General features: G+C 37.2%; 1 protein-coding gene across 1 annotated transcript in view; it reads right to left on the reverse strand.

Annotated features, from left to right (window-relative positions):
- LOC139737667 (kinesin-like protein KIF13A) overlaps nt 1-17,366 on the reverse strand; it is an 87,640-nt gene extending 70,274 nt beyond the window's left edge. Inside the window, exon 1 of the mRNA XM_071648344.1 lies at nt 17,313-17,366. Within this exon, the coding sequence (XP_071504445.1) occupies nt 17,313-17,340 (28 nt within the window). The 5' untranslated portion in view covers nt 17,341-17,366. The remainder of the gene's footprint in view (nt 1-17,312) is intronic.
- Nucleotides 17,367-19,415: the final 2,049 nt, after the last annotated feature.

The following is a 19,415-nucleotide window of genomic DNA, read 5'->3' on the forward strand; positions in this document are numbered from 1 at the left end:
AAACAAGGTCACTACAAAAATGTGTTAAAAATCAATTAAAGATGCCTAAACATAATGGATATGTGATGTCAGAATGGATATCTTTAACATTTTGGATATCAAAAACTCTAATCTTAACTTACTGTCTTCTGATAAATGAGCATGAATTAAAAAAAAAAACACACACACAGAAAATGCATACCACATTTTTATTGTGGATTCCTTACAACTACACCTAGACTGAAAATTTAAAAACTGTCAGTGGATCCCTTGTACTCTTCTAAACCAGCGTGCTCCTCATCTTAATAGATGCTCTTATTTTGAGAGGATAGTAAAAAAAAAAAAATGAGAGGTAAGATCAGACAGTGCAAAAGACTGTCAGCAGAGAAAATTATTCATAAAAAACAGGCTCCAGTCTTTGAGATATCTACCCTTTTTCAAGGTTGCCTTTTGCCTCTAAATTTGTAAATGAACTTTCAGTACACATCTTTCATAAACAATCTATGTCATTAAAATCTCTCTCAGACAAATATCTTGAGTGCACACTATGCATCAAACATGAGCACTATAACATCATGCCACAAATGTCAGAAATCATTCTATAATCATACTCTCCATTTATCATCTCTCCTAGGTAATATAAAGAAGGCTTTGGAAACAGATTTAAAAATGGGGTTACCTAGACTTTTATTTGTGCATCAAAAGAATCAGGCAGGACATTCATCATCTGGATCATTCAGCAGCTACGGATACTAGTATCTGAATTTGTAATAAATCAACTCTGTCTGTGAGACTGTGTACCTGCCCTGAATGGGAGCATTTCATATTGGAGGAAAAGGAAAGAAAAACTTCCTGGGTAGATGGCATATTATGCCAAAGGAAGTGTGACTGTATAGTTCAGCATCAAACTGCCTGTGGGTTTGGTATGGTAGAAGACACACCAAGTGTTATCATTTCAGTGCAATTTTTATCACCTTGGCAGACAGTACCTTTTGTTTGTTTGTATAGAAGAAAAACATTACACTTATACACAAATCAATAAAGATTCACATCATATACCGTGTTATAACTAAAAAAACAATTCACTTCAAGATACCATTATTTCTCCTAAGCTGTTATTTTCATATACACATATTTTTGCGAATGAGGAGGTCACAGACATTTTCGCGAGATGTAGTTTTCGTGCATTGACACCGAGTATAGTGCAAATGCACTATTACCATAGCACATTGCCACATTTTTGCATGTTGTTAGATTCGTGGTCTTACTGTCATTTGTTTCACACACACACACACAAATAAATAAATAACAGCAAGTTTCATGCACAAAATTCAAAAGCCTGGAGCAAAGACTGTTCTTTTATGTTGACTAATCAAAATAGTAGTTAGGGACTACCCTATGGATGAGAAACTATGACAGCTTCTGTAAGGATCTGCACTGCGATACTGATATTGCAGTTGCTTATCAAATGTCAAGGTCCAGAGACATATAAAAAAAAAAAAAATGATGATCATGAAAGCATCAGTGATGATCGCACCAGTTCAGCCTGAGAGTGATGAGATGACAGCCTTGCATGACTGTCATGCCCTATTCATTATCCATTTCATAAGCAAATAGTAATTATGAAGACTTAGGCTGGGTTAGAGAGCAATGGAGCCTGACAATCACTCATTAACACTGTCACTGTGTCTCTCAACTCTCCTGCTTGGATATGGATCATAGTCAGACTAGACCTCGATGTCAAAATCAACCTTTTTTTTCCTTCTTAAATCAGAAAGGGGAATCCTCAAAATTTAGTGGGAATCCTCAGTGTTAACCATGGAAGAGAGCTGTGATAAAAATGGTGGGTCTGTACACAGCACCTCTTCAACTCCTGCTGGAAGAGAACAAGCCTGTCTTTCACACATCACCCAGGCTGTCTGAATTTCCTAATTCTCTGTGATTGAATGAGATTTGTTGCCGACAGCTAGTAGTCTGTGTTCACAGGCCCAAAGCAAGTTATCCTCTCTTAATGCTTTCCAACATTCACACATTTATAACAGTGATAAACCGCTTTGATACATGTAGTATGCCACCTCAAATGATGCTAAAAAGTTGTTTTTTTTTTCAATTTCTTCAAGACTCAAAGTGACAGCTTAGTTTTATCTCCATCTCATATCATGAGTGAATATCAAATCTGAAATCAGATTTATTGTATTACTGAACAGAAAGTGAGTACAATGTACAATGTACGATATGAATGCAAAACATTGCACTTGGGGTAAAGCAAATTTTGAACATCAGTATATGTTTACTAGTAAATTTTCATTTTGCAATGCAGAGCAGCAGTCAAAACATCTTGTTAACACTCTAATTCAAGTTCTTTTGGTGAAAGCGCCTTGTAAAACATATCATGTAATATTTATCAAGGAATCATCTATGTGCTGCATATGACAAACAAGGGCATACAGTATCGTTGGCTGAGAACTTGAAGGGCTTTATCACAATTTTGGGAGTAATTGAGTTTTTGGTATCATGTTGGAGAGCTTGATTTTAATAATTCAAAATTGACACCATAATGTAGACTGTATGGTGTCAATTTCAAATTATTTTCATTTTTGGTAAAATGTTAAAAATTGAAACAAGGGTGCTATTTTACCCTATACTTGGAACAATGGTCATAACTCTACCCACTTTTGATTAACTGTAAAATGAAGAATGTTAGCGTGCATTTTAATTTCGCAATAACATTCGTGAGAGCCAAGATTCTCAAAATTAAAATGCATGCGAAAGTTCTTGTCTACACTATATGCATTGAATGTTAGAGGCAACTCGCAAAAATGTATTGCACCGGAAAAATATTGTGTTTTACAGTAGATAAACTTTTTATTTCATGAATATTTATTATTTTGTTTTTATTTACAAATTGTATGCTCAAAACTTAGAACGTAACAATGCTCTTCTGGTCCTCAGCTGACAGTATACACTGAGTTTTTTACTTGTATGTATTGTGTATCCGCAATTTCAAACATGAGGAAAAACATGTACAACTTGTTAGATTTCATTTCAAAAATACATTTATGATTTCACAAACAAATCTTGATATTTTTATAAGGAAATACTTGTAAACAAACCAAATATTGTAAAATTAATATACAGGTACTTCTTCCATTTCTAGCTTACAACTACATATATTTCATTGGATTTTCAGATGTGATGATGCCCTTGAAATATTATTTGATTTCATAAATGACAAGTATAGAGATATGATATTGCAGCTGAGATTCATCTTTCAAGATTGATTTGATTATTACCAGCCAGGTGTCATCACTGCTGATAAATGACTCACACAGTAGTATCACTCTACCAGCAAAAATGTGTTCGGACATACAGTAGCCGGCAGCATACTGTATACGCTATATATTTCGCGTGGGTTTTATTTTCGCGAATTTCGCGAGTTGGGAGCTATTCGCGAAATTAACAACACGCGAAAATATTACCTTCCAAAATGAATCCCTTGCCTTGATGATACGAACATTTCAGTACTAGTACAGTGTATACCATGTCACGGCTTACCGAACAGACCATACTGGCTCAGCTTGTTTACGTTTACGCACGTCCACGTCTACTTACGAATACTGTAGAGAGCCAATCCATTATCGCAAGGGGACCACTCGTCAGAAATCTAGCGCGATGGACTTAACCACTTCAAAAATGTTGAATTCTAACTTACTAGTTCGCAGAGCTTGGTAAGTTTTTTCATGCAGTGTATAACTAGTATCATTCTTATTTGCTAGTAAGTTGAAAATTCACACTTTCTTTGCCACTTCATATTTTCTCTGGTCCCCCAATCGCGAATTTAACCACTCGCGAAAATGTATGACAGCGGCAATTCGCGAAAATTTATGTACGCGAAAATTATAGCGTATACAGTATATCAGTTTGGGTTCTTGACACAGGGGTCTGCATGCTCAGACTAAGAGTTAAATCAAATCCTGCACACCCCTGGCATGGCTGTAATACAGGGAGCCTTCTCCCACACCATGCCTAGTGGGGTTCAAGGTGAAGACTGCAACAATCAGTGAGCACATACTCTATGCCAACCTGTTCTCCTCTCTTCTTTTTTATCAAATTTGTAAGTCTGATGCTATTTATTATCATACATTTACATGCATCCTGGACTGACTGGTAAATAAGGAAAACTCTATGCAGTGAAATGCTTCTAGTTATCAATTACGGGAAATGTGGGAACAATGAAGACAATTTTACATCATCAAAGGCTCTAATGTGTCATCACTCAAGCTTTATACCCTGGTCGATTTTTTTTTTTTTCATTTTCATTTCATTTCCCACACATATGTGACCCGCTACAATAAAAGGATCCTAAAGTCGCTGACAGCTGAGCCAAGAAAATCGAGTTTGAAGTCACATCATAAAAATTGGTCAAAAAATCAGATTTCTGTTTTGGGCAGAATTTTGTAGTCAAATATTTTGTCTATCACCTGCCGAAATTTGAAGCTACATTATTAAAGGAAAGGCAAGAAATTAGCATTTTTCTGGGCCATGATTTTCCGCCTTTCAACATAACAGAAACGTGTCCAAAGATTTGGACTTAGTGCCGCAGCTAGACTCCGCCCCTAGCAATGAGGGAGTGATCTTATTGGTCAGTGCAAGACATCCTGATTACTGATTGGTCGTGCTTAGACCAGTGGCGCTAAGCTTGAATGAACATCGCGGAGGTCGCTAGGAGCATGCCTTCTATTGTCAAGCGATGAAAACTGTCTCACCTCCCCTTGATCATGATAGCGTTGGAAGGAAAACTTTGAAGGCATTTTTCTTGAAACTCTGATTTCCTCGACCACTTGACATGCGCTAATAAAATCATCGATATCTCCACAACCGTGTACTTTTATGAGTTGCGCTATATGAAATTGAAGTAGAAGAGTAAGGAAATAATGTCATGCCATTTCCCGAAAATTGTCCTCCCCCGACTTTCGGATCCTTTTCTGGTAGCGGGTCACATATGATTCAACATTTGAATACACATAAGAACACAACACTACAATGACACAACAATACCAACCACGTATAGGCCTACAACAGATAGAAGATAGATAGATAGATTTGATCATCAGCTTTCAGTCATGAGCTATTACCAAAAGTTGTGCATAAAAAAGAACAAAATCTGAATCATTTCAACTCCAAACTAGAATTAAAGATTTTTAATTTGAATTGTTCACATCATGAATTTCAGTTGACTTAAAAAGGAACAATATGATAGCTGCATTCACCTTTATCACATTGAACAATCCTGCCATGAATGAACAATATGTACATTGTACATGTAGCACTCTGGAATGATAACAAGTCCTATACCAACCACGTATACAACAGATTTAGAAAGAAACTAGAAATGTCGCTATGGCGACTGGTATGCCTCCGCCATAATGCATGATTCTCCTAATAGGTCTATACTCAGTAGTACATGTGGACAATGTGTGATTACATTTTCACAAAATTGGCAAATTATTAAAATGACATGTTTGTCACAAATGTATTGAATGTTTACCTTCCTTGACCTATGTTTAATTGGATGAACAGGAGAGCATGTATTTGGGGATTTAAGAACTTTAACTTGACTTTGACCATTTCATAAGTTTATGCACTGAGTAATTTTCAAGGTATGGAGAAAAAGCGCAATTTCTGTATTGAACAGTAAATTGTTATCATTTTCATCTGGCCTTTGATTTATAAGAGAAGCACTGTCAGGCAGAACATACATAAATTCAGCATGTACTAAGTTTCAAGATAACTTGAGCCACTTCCGAGATATGGAGAAAAAAGTAAGTTCAGCACTTTCACTTGATCTTTGACCTTTTGACCTTTGACCTTCTTGGCAAAAAAAAAATCCCAGAGAATCTCTATTGGGTTAGACATGCATACATCAAGTTTTAAAAAAAATATATCCTGCTGGCATTGCATAAATATAAGGAAAATAGTAAGATTTTGAAGTATTGCCCTTGACCTTTGACCCCTGACCTTTGACCCCATGAACCCTAAATTCCCTAGATAACCACTGCCAGTCAGTAGATGCATATACACTATGTTCCATGAAGATACCTTGAACAATTTCCAAGATACAGAGAAAAAAAGTGAAATTTTAACATTTTACTTGACCTTTTGACCTTTGACCTTTTGACCTCATGACCCCAAACTTTCACCAGAGAATCTTAATTGGGTAGTACATGTATACACTAAGTTTCAAGAAAATATCTTCAGGCATTGCATAGATATGGGGGAAATAGTAAAATTTTAAGCATTTGACCTTGACCTTTTGACCTTTGACCTTGAGCATGTGCACCCAAAAGTTGATAGGCACAACTTCACCCCCTAATACACATACATGCCAAGTTTCATTAGGATACCTCAAAAGGTTTTGGTAGTTACCCTGTCCACAAAATTCATTACGGACGGACGGAAGGACGGACGGAAGGACGGACGGAAGGACGGACGGACGGACGGACGGAAGGACGGACGGACGGACGGACAACCCGAAAACATAATGCCTCCGGCACCACTTCGTGGCGGAGGCATAAAAAGATAGATAGATAGATAGATAGATAGATAGATAGATGAGATATCAATAAGTATACATGCAATATACTGTGTTGACAAATTATCTATACAGATGCTGCCTTGTTAAACTCTGAGTTTGAAATCACAGAGAGCGTTGGTCTGTGATTTTCAAGACACTGTGTCTTTTATAGTCACTGAATGAAAACTATCGTACACTGTACATACAGAGCTTGATGCGTCATCACAGTTGAAGTGATCGTGGGGACTGTTGTTGTCATAGCAACAAGAGTGTGACTACCACTCATCCATTAAGATGACATAAAATGGGCATCAGATCCACAGTTCAGGGTGTTTTACAACAGACACCTAACTGTGCTTGAAAGTTTGTATTACTGTGCTGACTATACTGTAAAACGAGGAATGTTCGTGTGCATTCGAATTTTGCGAACTTCGCGAGAGCCAAGATTCGCGGAATTAAAATGCGCACACGAAAGTTCTTGTCTACACTGTACACATTGCATGTTGAAGGCAACTTGCAAAAATTTCATGATGCAAAAAAGGTCGTCGGCTCCATTTCACGAAAATTTCATGCTGCGAAAATATTGTGTTTTACAGTATATCAGAGAGAATTTGTTCAAAACATATGCCAAGATTGAAACACAATTACAAACTGCGGTCTAAATAGGCCACATGACCAGGTCAGCCATGCTTTGAGTTTGCCATATTGGATGCTATACTAGCTACCAGTCGGATGGATATCCTCATTGCTAGTCTGTTGGTTTGACTACCTTCAAGTGTATGTTTAATACGTTTGAACGTTTAATAAATACATTATTCTCGTCAAGTGATCACCTATATTTGTATGTACGTAGCACACAATTTTACACAATGACTCGAAGTCATACCACCACAACTAATTTCCAGAAGAAAAATTACTATAAACATAATCATTATATTGAATCGCTAGAGGGCATAATATCATTCCAACGCTCATCCTTGAGCAGCAATTGTTATATTCCACCCACAGTGGTGGGGACAACAAAATTGTAAATTACTTGTGAAATAGGTGCCAGAATGGGCAGGCCCACAAGCTAGACATGTGCTACTGTGCAGAAGACAAAGGGCACGGACAAGCCATAGGTGGGAGGAAAATGATATGCCCCATCCTCACCGACACATTCTGAGGACTGCATACCACAATCAGGCTACACTGCAGTAGGCATTGCAAAGCATTATTCATGTGGTATGTCTACGCTTGATTCATTCAACGGTATTATCAGTTCACACATTTCTGGCTGCAAGAGTAAAACATGGTTCACACAAATCATCAATCACATACATGTTCTTTAGTGTTTTCAACTGACAAATTCTTGGTTGCTCACAAAATAATGTCCTCCCAACATACTGTATTCTATTTCAAACATGGTAAAATTAGCAGGACATTTCACTCCTTAAAATCAGGATGATACAGTGTAGTTTCTGAATAACTGAAGTGTAGAATAACCAACCCTTTTTGCTGCTAATGACATCTTTAGCAGCAATCTACATACTGTATGCTTTTCAAAAGATAATGTCTGTGTAAATGTCACCAGTATCACATGATATATATGTGTACTCTAAGCATGGCTTCCATTTCATAGCCTGAGTTTGAAGGATAAAAATCTTTATATAGAAAGCTGACAATGGAAATTAATTGTGTAGTTAGGAAAGGGATATGCATGGAACTGTGCAGTAAGGCAGAGAAAAGACATTTTCACCCACTGAGTACATGTACGATTTGTATTTAGATAGTATTTAGACTCAAACATCCTGCATGTCATAGCGATGGCCAGTAAAAGCTCCTCCAATATTCAATATTGTTCATTATATACAGTACATTGTATATTCCTGCTGACAGCTCACAGTGAATATATTGGGGGGGCTTTACCAAATTCACTTTCGTTGAATATTAAAGTTTTGTTTGTCTACTTTTTTGTCCATGTTAACAACTTTACATTAGTTTCATGACTCTGAAAACAATACAGGATGAACTAGGCCATGTCAAATGTTAGGTACATGCACTTTTGACATTATCTTGCCAATCTACCAAACACGAAACCTTCAAATAAAGCACCCAAAATTAAAATGTTAGTGTCTCAAATTTTTGTTGAAAGGAAAATGAAATTTAATAGACTGGCCAATTAATGGTTGAATTGCTGTGATTACGGATAGCATTGGATCCCGAGGACAGTCAGAAGGGGAAGAAAAATAACCATGCATACACAATGTACATTTGTAGGCTACATTTCTCTGTGGTGGCAGAGTAACATTAGGCTGAAGTAAAGAACATGAACACAGAGAAATGGACAAATATACACTGTAGATGAAGCTGGATTTTTATCATCAAATTTAATAGCCATACACCTTATACTTGAAACTATAAAACTTTAATATAGTCATTACATTGTTCCAATGTGAATAATAGGAATCCTGCAAAACCTAGTATGTGTATTTTTCTGAACAGGCTATAGGGTGGGTGGAATTCACAATTACAGTATAACAAGCTATTTATCCTGTTGAACCCTGATCACTTTGACTACCTACAGCTGTAGGTTAGATGTCTGCTGTCTGAATACACCAGACCCTAAGCATCACTCTCTCCCTTTTTTCAATTGAATGAGGGAGCAAATGTGATGCACATACAGATGCAATGCACATTGTATCCATACTGTATACACCAAATACTTCGCGAGGTTTTCATTTTCGTGAGTTTTGCGAGACAGGTGAGAAAATATTGACTCTGATCTCAATGTGAATGTGATGTGCACAAATGCATTTCTCTGTTCAATGTGAACAGTACTCTACAATAGCAAATTCAGCCACTCGCTAAATCATTGGGAAGTCCCGATTTGCGAAGATCTAGACTCGCAAAATATACACTGTAAGGCATGAACAGGAAATATATCTTCAGACTTTACAAAAAGATATGAATATCATATCCATATATCATTTTGTAAAGTCTAGAGATAATTTCCCCTTGCTGAGATACGGTTAAATATAAACTGATGCAACACTCTGGGAAGCGCTGCAGCCTTTACTGCCAACAGATGGAACAGCAGAAATTCCTACAATGGCAAATTGAATATGACTGATACTCTACATTATTACTCATGCCTACTGAAATGAAGGGGGAAGGGCAGCAGACAATGAACACTACAATGTATGCAATTGCCAGATAGTGTGTCTGCTGTAATGAAGAGTATGAATCATTCACACCAAATAATGATCACATGTGTTTGCATTCCACCATGTTCAATCTCCATGCATCAAGCACAATACGGGGAAGAAAAACATGTTGAGATGAGTGATGTACAAACGCAACTGAGCAAACACACACGTCTTCTCCCGTAGGGCTTCAAAAGACACTGTAAGGTCAATAGAAACTAATGGCACACACCAAGTTAAGCAACATATAAATGTTGCATGTTATTTCCTTCAATACTAAGCATTTCCAGTTGTATAAAATGGGGATACATACTTGGAATAAAGGAAAATAATAGGAGTGATGATTATATCAAATGCTTATCAAGAGTTATCATCAAAGTGTCTCATTTTTCAAGCATTTCATTAAAATTGCTCATATGACACATAACTTTGGTCTGGTGACTTCTAATGTGGACAAAAATTCCACTGATCCAAAATTTACATTCAAAATATGAAGCACTTGCAATGTGATCATGTGCAGAATAATTAAGATACATCTGGGGGGTGTTTCATCAACGTTTGTCAGCGCTGACAACTTGAATCACCATAGTAACAGTCAGTGACCAGATCATCTCAGCCAATCAAAACCAAGGATTTTGCTGAAATTGTCAGTGCTGACAGTTGTCAGCACTGACAAATGTTGATGAAACACCCCCCAGATTGACTATAAGTCTGAACTGAGATAATTTCATTGGATTTTCAATTCATGATACTATGTACATCATCTATAAATAGCAATGATAGGAATCATGCTATTAATGTACATTGTAAGCCTGTAATATCTTTTTATTTCAGAGACCTAAATACTGCTACAGTGTACATTGTATGTCTTCAGAAAGATTGGCCATCTTTAATATTGCAATCTAGCCCACGATACTTCCCCCTTAGCACTGATAGTATCTTGCAGAAAATGGCAGTTTGGAAAATTTGCCATGTGTACATTTCCTCTGTCACTGTTTGACAACAGAGACTCATAACCATAGGGTAGCATTAGTAGCATTGACTTCCTTCACATCAAACCTTCACAATTTCAAACTGTTAAATTCTAAACCTTATAGATAGTTTTGGTTTGTTTCATCAGAATGGTTTGATGGGCCACTCGTTATATTTACCTGCTTGCTCTGCGAATAAACTCTCTCCTTGTGCATGTGTACCAAAGGATTGTAAGATTGCACATAGTGTGGTTCTATGGGAATCTGCAGATTGGAAATACCATGCATTGCTTATCTTCACTCTCCCAAACAACTGTATTTCATGAAGCCCTAGCCAGCATATGTAGCAGCATGTGTTATTGATTGACAAGATAAAAATAATTACAGTAGAGTATATTGACATTGGATTGCAGTCAGGTCATACTGGCAACAACTGCTACAAATTTCTTGATATATACACAGAGGACACCCACTTTGCCAATTCTAAAAACTGTCACAACCTTTTCAGATGACAAGTCACATCCGATATCATAACTACACCATAAATTTTCCAGCCAAAAATACCCTTTTGTTTCACAAAGACATTGAGGTATTTTAAGAAGTTTCTTGTTCTTTTCTGAATGTTTTAAGATAGCATTTTAAACAGTCAAGAGATAAATGGTCTCCTTTTTCATGCTATAGTACATTTAACTACATGTACACCATCTATTAGCACAAACTATATTGTGCGGTGAGATGTTCACTACATCACCTATCTTTAATGAAGCTACAATGTACAATGGATCCCTACGTTTACTAACCATGTCTCCTTGACAAATAAAAATCGCACATAGTCTACCTGTTGACAAGACAAGACTTGAACAGAGATTGCCATCTCCTTGAGGTAGGCCCTCTATACTTGTACATTGAGTGAACCATAGATTATACAAGTTTTTATCTACATTTGTACGTATGTATGTAGTAAGAGTGTTCCTCTTTTCATGACCTGAACTATCTGGAACAGATAGCCTTTTTACAAACAACCACATCATTCCACACTCACCACCCTCCCTCCATTCCACTTTAAGGGGTTTGAAAATTTTTAATACTCACCTGACATCTTTGTTGGCTTTGTTCATGTATTCACAGTTCTTCCACATCTACCTAAGTTAACCACATACCGGTAATAAGAGCTCTGCATGTAGACACATACATTCTTGTATCTCCTTCCTCCCCCCCCCCCCCCCAAAAAAAAAAAACCCACAAAAAACAACACACACACACATAGAAAAACACACACACACACACACACACACACACACACACACACACACACACACACACACAATCACACAAACAAACAAACTACCACATGATAGCATAATGACTAAAGAACTCCACATTTTCAGGTTCTGACCCAGAGAAAAAAGAAGGTGAAAATGGCATAAAGAGGAACTCCAACGGTCAAGGCAGTCACATTATTGCTGGTTAAGGCATGTGATCAGTTTCCCTAGATGGTTAGACTCTGTTTGCCAGTCCGTCTTCTAATCTCCTTGTAGTTTATATTCCTATCTCTCTTCACAGTTGATATTCTCTGGACCCATTGGCTCCCCTTTTTGTCTACCACTTATCTTAACATGTGTGTCTCTCCTTCAGTTTTCTTTACTCCACCATAATCTCCTCTGTCTCCTATCTCTCTTAGGTTTCTGCTTTATGTACATATATTCTAGAAGCACATATTCCCCAGACAAGCCAGTATCTTGTGGCAGTAGAGATGATGGCGTGCTATTCTCGTTCACTGCAAATCTCCTCACATCTCACTTTCATCCTCCTCTCTCTGCCATTGCTCCTCTACACACTGCAAACCTGTACACTATCTCTACAGCAGCATTTTAGGTGAAGAGAATGCAGTCAAGTACATGTACAACTGTACTTACAACCTGTATTCTATAAAAACAAATGAAACTCCAAATGATTTTTTTCCTTTTAATGTATCACTGTCTGACTGATTTCATCATTGATCAGGGACTTGGTGATACAAAGATCAGTTTTGGTATTAAAAGGGAATTCTCTTGAAGAAATTGTTAGAGACCACTCATTTGTTTAAAGTCATAGTAAGATAATGTTGCTATTGAAACTTAATCTAGATCATTTACCCTAATGCCCCAGTCACAAATTTGTGTCTGGCACTGTGTCAAAAAAAAGTCATTTTTCTGCAGACTCCCATGGATGCCTTTCCGGAGGTAAAAATTCTCCCAGATGGTCTGTGTCCAAGCAATAAATAGTAATGTTCACTTATTGATAGTTATATAATGTAGTTACAGTAAAGCCCGCCGCACACTACACGATTTTGCCCCGATTCACCGGTCTTAAGACCTTAAGACTAGAAGTGTGACGTCACAGTCTTGCCATTTTCTAGTCGTACGACTGGGTCTTAGCGCCAGTCGTAGAGATTTGACATGTTGAATTTCTACGACTGGTCGTAGGCTTTCAGCCATTCACAATGCAGTAAAATGCAAGCGCACACAGTGCGCACTGCGCGCGCTTTACAGTCGGGTCGTATAGTGTGCGGTGTCCAGTCGTACGACTGGTCTTAAGACCCAGCTTGGCTTAAGACTTAAGACCAGTCTGATCGTGTAGTGTGCGGTGGCCTTTACTTGCACGAGTCTGCATCCCCGGTGACTCCCTGCCAAATTGTAAAAATTTCAAAATTTCGCAGGCTTGGAGGCGTAATCTTGTGTTTCACTACGAGCACTCATGAACAGTTATGTCTACTTATATACGACCCTGTGTGGACGCCTGAGTCCATGTTGCGTCTACTCTCTGCAGTGGACTAACTCAAGATAAGCAACTGTGTGACTGGGGCTTTACCAATATAGGACACAAATGTTTCATTAGTTAACAACACACCATACAAAGCAATGTTGTTTAAAATGTAATTTAACCGTCATTAAACACATTGATATGCACATGTCGTGCATACAGCGTATACATACACACACACCAGACAGATACATGTACATCACAGTGTATGCCATAGAATAATTTTCAGATTGTCTGAACAGGTTCACTACATTGCTTTTCCCTCATGACTGGCAAAAATACAAGAAAAAGATATACCAGGGACCCTGACAGATGTTGCTTATCAGGGAACCCACATTCAACAAGTCAATGATGAGTCATGGAGTTACCGTTAGTAATTACATTGCACACGGACAAAATGAGTACCCAGAGACATGGACACCTTTCTGTAAAAGTGTAATAGATGCTGTAATCTCCTTATTATGATATCAACATAATTCCTATTTCCTAGAGAATAAAATTTGACTGTATTGTGAGGTTGGTAATGAACAGTGTATCATAAATAATACACCAATCCATAATGTATGATTTTGAGGGAGAAAGAGAGTGGAACATGGTAGAAATGCGGCTCCTACCCTGAAGGCCAATAGTGCATTAATTATGAGTCATGTTGATGATCTATCACGGCCAGGAAGCTGTGCCATGAGCTATTGCTCTATCAATCACAGTCCTCAATACCAACCCCAGTTGAACCTTTGCAACACTACAGACCTGTTCGGTTCGGGTGCTGTTTTTTATGTTAATGTCTATAATTTCAGTCATAATTGCGTGCTTCAGTATGTCTCACAATGATTTAGACACCAGTTGACATAGCAATGCACCTGACTCATTGCATAGCTCATTGAATCATCTTTTCTTCTTATTTTGGAAGCCCCTTCGTTATGGCCAACCTAAGTTTCATTGTTTTATTAAAAACTGAATAAGTTAATACAAGTGCTTCGGAGACACCAACAATCATGTTACCTTGAAACAGTGTATCAGCTGTGGTAGAAAGCTACTGTAATTTTCACAGGTTAAATATCCACTTGATCTTTTAGCAAAAGGAGCAACAATCTTATGTAGAACTTACAAGCTATTTTTTTTCCTTCTATTATTCCACTTAAACCACTTACGAAATATTATAGAGCATACAATTTTAAGAAGAATTCAAAGTTTATTTGATGAAAATAGGTTTGGAAATGGCAGAGATATCCAAAAACAAAGTAAAACAAAGTGGTCCTACGGAAAGGTGGCTCCCACCTTTTATTAGGAACTATTTTTTTTTTTTGATATCTCAAACATTTCAAAATCGATCTTCATGAAATAAATTTATTCCTCATAGAATTGTATGCTCTATAATATTTAATATACATGTATGTGGTTTTTAATTATCTCGCAAAAAAAAAAAATAAAATCTTCATCTTCATCTAACGAAAACTATACCATCCCTTTAAAGTCTGTATTTAGCAGGTCAATACAGTTATGTCTTTCCCATTCCATATCTTTTCTCTAATATCCTGTCTCTGATGTCAAGGCATCTTCAACATTTCTCCACAACACTCTGAATATGATGTGCTGACCTGCTAATGGTCATGGTCAGTCATCAATGACATCATCATGTGATCACTTCCTGAACTTGAAATCTGGTGGTCAAGACTTCAAAAGGTCATATACACGCAGCTTTCACAGATAACATGCCTGACAAAAACATGAAAAAAAAAAAATACTTCATGCAGGTTTTCTACATGTCTGTGGTAATTTTTCACATGATGTATACAACTTTAACTGAATATCCACTTTCTTGGGAAGCCGGATGGTACTTAGCAGCTGATTTTTTTTTTTTTTCAGACAGATACTGTTAATGTTACAAAAAAGAGCAATTATAATTTTTCAAGTGCATACATTTCAAATCTCTCCTCAAAGGGAGTACCTTGCATAAATTCAGACTACAGTGATACATGAACATTACAAACAGGTAAAACTGGGCTAATCCTTGTCATCAAAGATGTTTTCACCGGTGCGATCATTCAGCTTGATGCTTTGTATTTTAATCCCTGATGCAATTTATCACATGGCAGGTCATCATGTCAAGACGCAAAGTCAATTGATTGTCTTTTTAGTTCACCAGTACAGTGGACTCCCGTTATAATGAAATCCATCAGACCGGCAGTTTTCTTTCGTTATATAGAAATTTCATTATAACTGAACAAACGGAATTTCATTATAACCGTGTTCACTACAACGGGAGTGCATTGCAATATGGGCATGCTATTATTCAGAGAAACTTAACCCATTCCCTACAGGAACCTGGTGGTCTGTGTATTAAATCCATAGGGATTTCAAAATTTGGCATGGAACAGGTTAACATAGAGTACAATGTGGTGTTAATGAACAATAGCTTCTTAGATCATAAAGTCATGCCCACATCCAAATACACACTTTATGATATATGTTTATGCATATTAAAGCAGAAATCTCAAATTACCAGAATATTTGACCTTGCTCTATCCTCATTAAATTGTAAATATTTTGAGTTTGTTTGTTTGTTTGTTTGTTTGCTTGCTTGTTTTCTTAGCCATTCATAAGGTACATGTATATTTGAGACAAGGCGTGAAAGGAAATTTACCACACATCTGCATATCATCATCACAAGGTAATGGAACTTGTTGTGGAGAGATATGATTGTCTGGTCATGGTCTACCTATTTACTGTTGGGAAGGATTTGGCCCAGAGAGGTGTTCTTGACATGTAAATAGGAATCAATTAAGCTCATGATATGCTCTGACAAGCATATGATGAATGCATTTTAATGTGTGCATGTGTGTGTGTAAGTGGGTACAACACACAGTCAACAACACTTTATTCACACTGTACTGTACACATAACATGTGTTTATGAATAATTTCAAACCATACAAATACCACACCCTACAAGTACCATCTTTCCCTTAAAATCCCCATCACGTCTTCAGAGTTGACCCTCACATTAGGCATCAAATCAAGATTTTGAATAATGTTTGTAGTATTGTAGCTTGTGACTATCATGTCATTGCCTACATGTACATGGGTATGATCTAAACAAAGCTTCAAGATGTAATATGTTTGAGACATTGTACAGATCTTATCCAAAACAGGGAGAAGCATATGGGTGTACACATGTCACATATGGTCAGTTTCACTGTGCACAGAGAGTAAATGTGACATGTAATGATATTGAATCACGATGCTGCACTTTTTGACTTTGACATCCTCGATGTTGCACTGTTTGACTTTGACATCCTTAATGTTGCAATGGGAAATTCTTCATTCATTCTGTATACTGCAGAGAGAAGTCTAGGGTTCTGTATTTACTGCAAGTTACTGTTTGGCATATTTGCAATCATATATGCAATATTCAGCTTTGTGACAGTGTAGTTTCCATTCACAGGAGGCATGGACTTCTGGTGTTTGATGAAAATTTTACCACACTGGCACAGTAATGAAATCACAAATATCAATATTGCATCATGCTACATTGTTGTAACTCTTAGTCTGAGCTGCAGGTGTACAACATATGAAAACAATAGTCAGAGTGTTGTCAAGCAATGTATACATGTACAATTGTATATCATTAAGGGGAGTAAAATGATGACTTTGTATTATTTTGTTCAACGAATGACAAAAATTTTCCAAGCATCTAAAGCCTAGTAGGTTCCATCGTTTAAAGGGATGACGTGAAACCACTCATGTGTATGTGACTTTTTCAAATTGCTTTTACGATATAAATTGTCTCTCATCAACTTACCAGCAAACTTTTTACTCTTCTCATCCATAGAAAAGAAGCAGTGATCAAAGGCAAATGTCTGGAAGAAAAGGAAATAAAAGATCATCTTTTACATGTATTTTCTTCAAAGCAGCATACAAACAGCATAGGATATATTGACTGATACAGTTTGACACAATACCTAAAATGTCAATGCTAGTATATACACTGAATCATCAGTTTCAATGCCAATACATTGGTGACTGTACGCAAAGATAAATACTTTTTATGTTCCACCATTGAATTTATCACAGAAAACCTGTCCTTGTTAGATGTGGGAAACGATAGCTATTGGAGACTGCACAAACATCAACAAATGACTCAGGAGTGTTTCCAAAAATCATTTGGAGTACAAAGACTGAATCAACAAACTTTAATGCAATGCCCACTTGATACAGCTATGATATTTTTACTTTGATTCCTAATAATTTGTATAGAATTTCAGGACAGTCCTCAGCTTAATAGTTTTATCTAAATTGTTCTTGTATCTTTTTTTTTTTTTTGTCGGATGGTTTGTGTACAGTAGTTGTTTTACAAAGAAATAATACCAATAAAGATGCAATATCATCTTGTGGATTGTTGACACTTCATGTGGAAAGAGACATCATAAAGCTTAGGAAACCTTGCAACATGAAATTCGATGTATTTATTTTTTAAACATTCCCTATGTACATGTACTTCACTGCATTTCCAGCAAGACTGAAATGAAAATACTTCACTGGGGATTGAAACCCAAATATAAATGTGGATTAAGTGGATGCAACAATATTAGTACAGCACATGATTAAAATGTTGAAGAAAAAGGGATAAATCCTTGAAAAGAAAATATAAAGAGAATTCCACAAAATTTCATTTTAATGAAAAGTACAAATTACCTTGATTTACATTGTATATCATTCCTCCTGCTTTCTGAAAGAGGTAAGTCAAGTGCTCTTTCATTATGATCGAGAAGTGAAAATATGTTGAATTTTCTTTATATTTTCATTTCCATCTATGACATCAGAAAGTGTTGTAGTCTTATAATCTAGCAATGGCAGCACCAAAGCTTTAAAAATCCATAAGTTTTCAAATGATCGTTCAATTTTCCTCTCACTTTTACTGATGTGTTTTACTAATATTGCTGCATTCCCTCAATTCACATATATGGGTCTCATTCTCCTTTACTGCAGCCAAAAGGCACACTGACAAAAGAAATAATCAGACAGGAGTTGTTGAAAGAAAATAATTGAAAGACAAACATGAAAAGGAACAACTCAAGAAGCATTACACTATGTGGTATTACAATGTACCGTAAGTGTTTGGACCACAGACCAAAATCAAAATTGGGCTCTGGGGATTTTAGTAGCTATGACTGACTTCCTCCATGAGATGAAAAAAAAAAAAGTTTTGGGGTCATTGCTATTCTCATTTCCCCTCTCCCATCCACACAGGAAGGATTGACGTTCTCTGTATCCCTGCAACTACCAAGCTAGCCATCCAGCTACCAAAGAATTTATTTTGATTGACATAACACGGATGCCAACTGATGCTCTGACATGATAATGAGTCCAACTGTTCCCTGCTCTGGTATATAGACCAATTTGGTTTGGGTACTTTATTTCATGGTAATTTCTAACTGGGGGATTCAAGTATGCGTAACAAAAGATAATTTATGCACTGATATAGCAACGCACCCGGCCCATTGCATAACCAATTGAAAGTGCTTTTGTTCTTCTTTGGAAACCCCTAGACCCCGTTTACAGTGCAAGGCGAGGCCGCGGCCGAGCCCGCCTTAATTTCAGTGTAAACGCGCAAAAGGCCAAATGCGGAGCCAAAATTGGCCGCGCCTTTGGCCACGCTCTGGAGGTGGTCTCGGCTGTGGCCGAGCCCGGCCTTTTGTCAGTGTAAAACGCAAACTGGGCCAAATGCGTGGCCAATTTTAGTCTGGCTTCCAAACCCTCTGCCCGTACTATTTCGTTATTCAGGATATTAACCCCCTCAACGTCGAAAACTAGTAAAGTTTACGATGGTTTTGTCCTGCAAAGGATTTTTCCATCGGCAAAGGCCTTTGCCCGAACGGTGACTTCGTCGCCACGGAATCCAGTT

The sequence above is a fragment of the Diadema antillarum genome, unplaced genomic scaffold (genome assembly GCF_040938485.1).
Source record: "Diadema antillarum isolate AM-2024a unplaced genomic scaffold, OU_Dant_1.0 seq00000698_RagTag, whole genome shotgun sequence".
NCBI classification, from domain to species: Eukaryota; Metazoa; Echinodermata; class Echinoidea; order Diadematoida; family Diadematidae; genus Diadema; species Diadema antillarum.